The sequence below is a fragment of the Amphiprion ocellaris genome, chromosome 4 (assembly GCF_022539595.1).
Source record: "Amphiprion ocellaris isolate individual 3 ecotype Okinawa chromosome 4, ASM2253959v1, whole genome shotgun sequence".
NCBI classification, from domain to species: Eukaryota; Metazoa; Chordata; class Actinopteri; family Pomacentridae; genus Amphiprion; species Amphiprion ocellaris.
Window position 1 is genome coordinate 7759092 of NC_072769.1, and position 8269 is coordinate 7767360.

Below are 8269 nucleotides of genomic sequence, written 5' to 3' on the forward strand. Positions count from 1 at the left end.
TGTGCTTCTTGTGTGCGCACGTGTGAGTGTTTATGCGTGCGCGTGTGTACGTGTGCAGAGAGAGAGAGAGAAAGAGCGAGAGGAAGGGATGGAGGGCTTCGACTATATTGTCAAGGTTTGTCTGAGTGAGCAACAATAAGCTGCTGTGTAGGCAAAAGCGATGGAATATGGAATATGCAGTGGCTCATGTTTATTTAGGAATCTGTCTTTTTCCTTTTTGCACGTCTGACCAGCTCCGGTTTCCAGCTCCACGACCAAATCACGGAGGAAAAGGGGAGCTATTGTGTTTGCTGTGCTGCCCAGTGCACAGCATCCACAGGCATGTGCAATATTTCCATGGAAATGAGCTTTGTTTCCTGCAGCTCTGATAGCAAACATGACCTATTTGTCAATCTGTCTATAAGCTTTGAAATAAATCACTAAGCCGCTGCCTGTTCTGAAGCACATCAATCCATACCAATCAAACCTTGATGACACCTGATGATACTTTGGGAGCATTTTTAGCCCCAGTTCTACTGCTGTCATTACTGTGATTATTGTGCAGCTCCTCGTATTTGCATTTCAGAAACACTGGCAGCATGTAGTTAAAGCACAGGTCACTTAGAGGATAGAAAATAGACGAAAAACCTCCCATCTTCCTCTCTGCTGTGAGGAACTGCTGCAAATGAAGATCATGACTGATCGCATAAAAGCATCATCAGTGCAGTGTGAGGGAGCGTTTCCAACACTAAACGTGGTTTTCGTCGTGAAAGAAGACAAGCTGCAGTCAAAAGGAAATCACTGATTATTTCGTAAAGCCGGTTTCTCCATCATTTCACTTGACTCCCCTTTGAATGGCTCTGATTGCTACTTGTGCAGCCTATAAAGTGCAGCTAGACTTCACAAACACTCAAAGCAAAACAGTCACTAACAAAATTATTTTAATGGCGCTGAATAATTCATTGATTTCAGATTATGCATGGTGTACTGTGATTGGACGGTGCAAATTATCATGTTAAAAAGTGCATTGCAGAGGCTGTGTTGTTGAAAATGGAAGAATGGTTAGAATAATCTCCTGGGTGTGATAAAACGAGCCGTAATGGCACGACTTGGCTCAGACCAAACATTATGTTGACTGTACTTGGCAGCATTCAAAGACACCATAGAGCTGAGGTCAGTGTTGGTTAGCAGCGGTCAGTGTTCCTTTAGATGTTGTACATTATCTTGAATTGTTGTTGGCATACCCAGGCCTACACTGGAGCTGTGCCTTTACTTCTAACTGATTCTGAACTGCAAAGTCAGTCACAATAACATCAGGATGAGAATAACTGCATTTTCTCTTTTGTTTGGCCCGTGACAACGCTTTTTAATCACTAATCACAACAACTTTTGAGCAAATTCACTGTCTTCCTCTCCTCAATCACCATGGTGACCCTCCTCCTTCCTTGTCATCCCCTCTTCCATCCGCCTTTATGCCTTCATCTCCACCTCCACCCCACCCTCTGCGCTGCTTCTTCTTCTTTTTCTTCTTCTCATCCTCCACCTTGTACTTCAGCCTCCTCACTGGGTCACTCAAGCTGCGCCTGGATTTCTCCTCAAAGTCCTCATTGATCATGAAGTTCCTGTCAATGAGCTCCGCTGCCTCCTGCCAGTTGCGGTAGCAGTCTGTTCCCAGGCGGAGTATCTCCTCCACGGCGTTGGGGACGAGGACTGAGCAGTCGGGACGCAGCACCACCACCGTGGGCAGCTCCTCAACGTTAAACATGGCCTCCAGCTCCCTGTGGGTGCACACACACTGGTATTACTGCTAATAGATTTATACTGTTAGGTGTATTTACATTGCAATCAATCACCAGCAGCTTGGACACACAACTAGTCTCACACACCTCCTGTAGGGGTCCTCATAGGCCAGGAATAGGCACTTCTTAGGGAGCTCTTTGAGGAAGCTTTCCTGCTGTTCCTCTGACTGGTCCAAGCTGAGGGATGAAGGCAAAAAGAGGATCACACTGTTGGGAGATTAATGGACAGATAGAGTCCAAGTCTTTGTGCTTCTAGCATTTCCAGTGGGACTGATACATACAATACACATGCAGTATACTTTATGCAGGTGCACATGTGTACAAATACCCTGTGCACAGAAAGATTTCATTTCAGATTGAGGCAGGGGATAATGTCTTGCTGTAAATCTATTCCAGTGTAAGTGATAACAGCGCCCTTAATGTGTGTTCTACCTAATGTACAGGAGAACCAGCTGAGCAGAGCGATCCACGTAGAACTCATCCGTCAGCTGCTTGAAGAAGTCAGAGAGCGTGGGAGCAAACCGCCGGCAGGTCTCGCATTCAGCAGAGGCGAAGAACAGCATCAGGATTCGGTTCTGCAGCCGCATGACGATCTCACGTTCCGTGTCCAGCTCATCTTGGTCCTTGTTGTTCTTCACCAGAACCTGATCCACGAACAGGTCCACCATGGTGAAGAGTCACAGTGATCCGTGCTGGGAATTAGAAGGAAAAACTGCTTCTTTGCACCACAGTAAAAGGAAACAAGTGGCTGCAAGGGTTTTCATACTGGATGCAAATCAGTGCCAAACAACAAGAGAGTGCAGATTAACAACCAGAGCAGAATGTATGCGAAAAGGGCTTATCTTTATAATTTGGTGATTTTGCCCTGCATGTTTCTTTATGTTTCTCCTCAGTCATAGTCACACACATCTCTTACAGTATATAATCTTTCTTGGTAATTAAATCGGATAATCCTCACAGTTGCTTACCTCGAACAAATACTATCTTCCCTCGAGGCGGCACATCCAAACGAAGAATAGCCTTCAAAATTCTCTTTTTTCAACTCTTCCCTCGATCACACTTGAAACACTTCCCGGTCTGTCAGTTTGTGTTACATTAACTCATTGTCTCCTTCACCTTGGTGGCAGTAGCTGCTCACTCCCTCTTTCTTTTGTCTCTGCACTCCACCTCCCCTCCTTTGTCTGGGAGGGAGGGATTGAAAGACAAGGTGACAGAGGGACAAGGAACATGAAGTGCTCACTCTAATTGTCTGTATGTGAAAGCAGTGACTGAACAATTATGTCTGTCTGAATAAAGACAGTGGAAATTACAGAATGAGAGACGTGCTTAAAGGAATAAAAAAAAAAAAAAAGGCCCTAATGAAGTGAGCCACAGAGAGACCTTTATTATTCAGTAACTAATGGAAAGGCAGAACCTCAGAGAATATCTGGATAGTGATAGTTTGATTCACTCTGCTGAGAACTGCACAGTATGGTCATGAAGCCACAGTGGTGACTTTGTTTGGGTTCAAAAGAGCACAGAATTCATTGAGGTATTGTGGAGATCAGTGCAACTTATGTTTAACTATTTAGTAACAAAATTAAAATCTGTAGAGACACTTCACAGTTAACAAAGAATAGCAAAATAATGCTAAAAAAAACAACTCTTGCACAGTGCTTGACAAAGATATTAACTTCAGCTACAACCGCAGCAGGTGCCAGCACCTGGATTTAGTTTAAGCTGCAATAATACATATCTATGTTTTGGTTTTTTTTTTGACCAATTGGCATCTAAAAACTTCACAAAAAACTGAAAAATCAAACCCCGATTGTAAATAGTTGCCTGTTTACACATCCTGCAGACATCATCCTCCACTGGGAGCTGATGTTTGATGAATTTAACTCCATTCACTCCCATTTTAGCTCTATTTTTAGCTCTCATCTCTGCCTCCAACAACTACTCAAAAAAAAATGAATATCTGGGCCATTAGCTGCACAAATTGGATTTTTTTCACCTTGTTTGTTTTACCATGCTGGGCAGTAAGATATAGCCTGTTGGTTTTTGGCTGTACTTTTCACTGCACTGTACTCTTTTTTTCAAATCTGCTGCCTGATGCTGCTGGAAATGGACTTATGGGACTTGAATTAACTCGCAAAAACAAAAAAATGTGCTAAAAGAGGATAAAAACTATAGAAAATGCCTATAGAGCTGAACAGTAGTCATTATAAGAGACTCATTTTCCCTACACACAGTCATGTAAAGCACAGTTAATACAGAAACATTGATTTATGGAGGTTTACATGGGCAGAAATGGTTTACAGTAATAACAATATTGGTAATAGTAATAATATTAATGGTAACAATAGCAAAATTATGATCTTAATCATACAAACTCCATTAAAGTGTACAGTGGCTAACAGTGAGAACAGTCATAGTAGCAAGATAATTTCATACACAGTATGTTTCTACACAGTACGGAGGCTTTTTTTCTCCTCATCTTCTTCTCCATATTCCTTTATTTCCCTCCTTTTTCTTGGTATCCCATGTCCCATCTTCCTCCTCCTCTTTATTTCCATTTTTCCCTTTCCCCCACAAGTTCCACCAATTCTTTTGCCTCTTGTCGTCCTCTGTCTTGTACTTGAGCCTCCTCACGGGGTCGGTGGCGCTTCGAAAGGGAGGCAGGTTGTCATATTCCTCATTGAGCATGAAGGTCCTCTCGACGACCTCGGCCGACTCCTGCCAGTTGCGGAAACAGTCAGAACCGTAGCGACAGATGTCCTGCACAGCGTTTGGAGAGAGGACAGAGCCGTCAGGACGCAAGACCACTACTGTTGGTACGTCCTTCACCTTAAACATGGCCTGCAGCTCCCTGAAAAACACACAAACAGATGTGAATATACACACTATTTATGTATGGACACTTATAAAAGGTCATATAGATTCATTTGGAGAGCACTCACACAGGTTACATATACACATTATTTAAGAAAACTTTCTTCAGCCTACCTCCTATAAGGGTCCTCAAAGGCCAGAAATAGAACCTTTTTGTGCATCTCTTTGAGGAGTCTCTCCTGTTGCTCCTCTGACTGATCCAAGCTAAAGAGAGAGGAAGGAAATCTTACAACTAGCAAAACAGCATTGTTTATGCAAACGCATGTATGCAAGAAATATTTAATAAAAAGAAAGAGAAGAACCTGATGTAGATGAGCGCCAGCAGTTTGGGGTATTCGATGTACGCCGGGTCTTTCAGTCTCTTAAAGAAGTCATTTAGAACAGGTACAAACTCCTGGCACTTTCTGCACTCGGCAGAAGCAAAGAACAGCAACAGGATGCGGTTCTCGAGGAGTCCGATCATCTCACGCTCTGTGTTGCGTTCATCCTGGTCCCAGTTGTTCTCTACCAGAACTCGGTCTAGGAACAGGTCCACCATGATGACAGACAGGAAAGGAGAAGGGTAGAATCCCTCTGTGGAGAAAGGATAGTCACATGAAGATCTATACACGTGTGCTAAAATAAATGTACAATGCAGCATATAAACACTTTTATCATGCCTTCTGCAGTCTACTGCCTGCATTGATTCTGGCTTTCAGGGAGTGGATGGAGTTGAACTTTGCAGTAAATATGATTTCCCAGACTTTCCCAGATTTTCAGCACTAAAAGAATGTGTGAAGCTGTTGCATGCAGTTGATTTCTGCATATGCATTAGAGAACAATAAGAGCGAGAGCACTGTAGGATGTTTTTCTGTTGTTGTTGTTGTTGTTATTAAAGTGTGAAAAGGTCCATTATAGCTGAACCATATTATGTGTTTTTTCTTTTAGAATGAAATAATGATGACAAAACAAGCATTAGTTAAGGATACGGAAAAACTCAGGTGTTCTCACATGTGCAACAAAGCTGGACTGTTGGCCAAACCAAACTTTAAAATAATAACAGCTCTAACACCGCAAGATTATTTTGTTGACAGAGAACATATAGCATGTTTTAAGGGCCTTCGGGAATAAAAATAATGCTTCAAAAGCCTGAAAGCCTACTGCCTTGGTGTTTTACGTGATTACCAAGTCAGTAAGTTCAGGCTTCTGATGCTTTATATTTATCTTAAACGGATCACTTTTGCTCACACAAGACACATGATTTTCAGTGCAACAGACCAAAACCTCCATAACTTTGCATCAGCTGAGTCACTATTGCACCTGATCTTTGGACAGAATAGTAACAAGTAATTTATGTACACAAATATGATTACTGCATATTGTTGCAAAATTTGTCAGAGTGATTGATACCATAGTTTGTTATTAATCATGATTGATTAATAACATGCATCTGATTCCATTACAGATGCAGGTTTTATTACGATGCCAGTATCTGAAATCAGCTGGACAGCTCTACAAAGGAACAAAGTCATCTAGAGGCTTTGAAATTAAAAAAAAGCTGAAATTGAGTGAGTCGTTTAGTTAAAAGGAGCAAATTTTAGCTCTTTTTGTTTGTACTGAATACATGCACTCAAGACGTCCTGTTGTCCCGTCATTTTACAAGCTGACTGAGTCACAGTATCTGTAGGAACCAGAAAAACACTCATAAAAAGAGATGGTTCAGAAATGTAAGAGGTGGAAGTTTCCTTGAAGTGATCCTCTTCAGTGACTGACTGAAGGACATCCAGTCTGCAGTCTGCAACAGGTTCTGTAGACAAAAGTAATCACGATCTAATTACAACACAACAGCCCAGCTAGAACCACCTGACCGGGATGAATAAAGCTTTTGTCGGATGGTGTTTTCCAAGAGCAGACTTATGGCTCAGAACAAAACAACCACATAAGAAATAAATTTCAGGTACAGAAATAAAGTTCAGGCCTAAAAGCTGAGAAATGTGCTTTATCTGTCTCGGCCAGCCTGTATTTCTGTCGCAGCCGTCACTGCAGGCTGTGAATTGACAGCGATAACCTCACAAATTAGATTTGGCTCTTTGGCTCTGAGCTGTGCCAGATCTATTTGAGACTACAATCCTGGGACCGAAACTTCCAGGGCTGATGTTGAAGAAATATGTTTGAAATTGAGCAGCATTGGACCTTATACCAGTAAGAAAAAGGGGGGGAAAAAAGAGAAAAAAAAGAGGATTTACTGTAAGACTTAGAAAGGTCAGAACTTAAATCCATTTGGAAAAGTTATTTCACAATCATCTGTTTCACTTTTTAAAACTGATCGATCGCATCTGATATACACTAGCAACACTGCTGTGCTTTGTTAGTGGCTAATTTAATAGGCTGTCAATCTTTGTACATGCTGTGGCAGCTGAATATACACAAGTAATTTACCTCACCTTGAAACTCCTCGACTCCCACAAGAAAGGAAATATATCCAGACCTTCTCCTCCCTTTCAAGCCATTGTATTGCTTGTTTGATTTGTTTTCTTTCTTCCTTTAAATCCTGTGAAGTTTGTTATGTTAGTGACACCTCTCGCCGCCTCTCTCTGTAATTTGTTCGCCCTGCGCTCTGTGGTCTGCTGAGGCAGATTACAGATCGGTGGAGGTGTGGTGGTGCTGTAATTGAGGGTCAGAGGTCGCTGCTGTCTGTGCGTATTTGTGTGCAGCGTTGGGCCTTAAAAATCAGGCTCAATCTTATTACTTAAAGGGAAGAAGGGAGGGAGGATAGGAAGGATGAAGGAAGAGGACAAATTGGATTGCAAAGACAGGACATACATGCACTGTAGGTCAAGTGGTGGGAAGAGAGTAAAATACAAAGAAGAGGGAGATAACTTTTATGCATGTATCAAGTGAAGGCACTTCACCTGTTTGACCCTTTCTTTCACAGCCAGCACCGCCAGCTGGAGTGTAATATTACACTCAAAGCATAATGCTGATTCTTATGCATCCTGTTACCAAGGTGATTTCAGGAAACGCACAGAGAAACTAAACAGTTTGAGTCTGGTGAAAATGAACCCTGTGTCGTACAGGAGAGAAGTGCTTACTGATCTGCAGAGGCACTTGCAGAAAATACCCGGGTTAATCTGAGGGAGAGGGCTGAGGTAAATATAGAGGTGGGAGAGAGTGATCTAATAGGATTAGTCTGAGTCACACAGACATGCGTCACTGCACGCAAACACACACAAACTCCTGTGGCATTAATGCACAGAAACATATTTCAGACATGTGGCCAAACACACACAACACGCTGCTTTTTAGCCGCCCTATGGCAGCAGGGTTTTATTATACGGGTGCCAGTGTGAGTCTGTCTGTGGGTCGATGGACTGCTTTGTTCCTCTCAGGATGAAGTGTTTTAAGTTTGGTGACCAGTTAGCTTTTCACCTCCATTTTAGTCAAAACTTAAATTCTTCCAGTATTATGTTCAGGATTATGCAGACTAGGGGAACCTGCAGATGCTGAAAGTATGCAATCTTTTTTTCTTGATAATTTATTTTCTGTTTCACTATTAGATGTTTTAATTTTTAAAAAGATAATTAAAGTGGTGATCCTGGAAGACAACAGTCAAAAGTTTTCAGTTCTGCCTGGGTAGGTTC

The 8269-nt window shown here is 42.1% G+C and overlaps 2 protein-coding genes across 2 annotated transcripts; both read right to left on the reverse strand.

Moving 5' to 3' along the window:
• Positions 1–903: 903 nt before the first annotated feature.
• Positions 904–2446, reverse strand: LOC111569889 (nucleoredoxin-like protein 1). The gene is made up of 3 exons (XM_023272318.3): positions 2211–2446; positions 1866–1955; positions 904–1757 (listed from the first exon to the last, which is right to left on the reverse strand). Exons 1-3 carry the CDS (start codon positions 2444–2446, stop codon positions 1400–1402), a joined length of 684 nt encoding a protein of 227 aa, XP_023128086.1. The 3' UTR covers positions 904–1399.
• Positions 2447–3137: 691 nt separating this feature from the next.
• LOC111569888 (nucleoredoxin-like protein 1) lies at positions 3138–7305 on the reverse strand. Its single transcript, XM_023272317.3, has 4 exons — positions 7073–7305; positions 4952–5222; positions 4764–4853; positions 3138–4626 (listed from the first exon to the last, which is right to left on the reverse strand). Exons 2-4 carry the CDS (start codon positions 5185–5187, stop codon positions 4251–4253), a joined length of 702 nt encoding a protein of 233 aa, XP_023128085.2. The 5' UTR covers positions 5188–5222; positions 7073–7305; the 3' UTR covers positions 3138–4250.
• Positions 7306–8269: the final 964 nt, after the last annotated feature.

Coding starts and splice junctions, on each gene's coding strand:
- LOC111569889 (XM_023272318.3), bottom strand. CDS start 2,446: ATGGTGGACCTGTTCGTGGATCAGGTTCTGGTGAAGAACAACAAGGAC. Junction 1,956..2,210: donor CTGGTTCTCCTGTACATTAG/GTAGAACACACA, acceptor TTCATCCCTCAG/CTTGGACCAGTCAGAGGAAC. Junction 1,758..1,865: donor TATGAGGACCCCTACAGGAG/GTGTGTGAGACT, acceptor GTGCACCCACAG/GGAGCTGGAGGCCATGTTTA.
- LOC111569888 (XM_023272317.3), bottom strand. CDS start 5,187: ATGGTGGACCTGTTCCTAGACCGAGTTCTGGTAGAGAACAACTGGGAC. Junction 4,854..4,951: donor CTGGCGCTCATCTACATCAG/GTTCTTCTCTTT, acceptor CTCTCTCTTTAG/CTTGGATCAGTCAGAGGAGC. Junction 4,627..4,763: donor TTTGAGGACCCTTATAGGAG/GTAGGCTGAAGA, acceptor TGTGTTTTTCAG/GGAGCTGCAGGCCATGTTTA.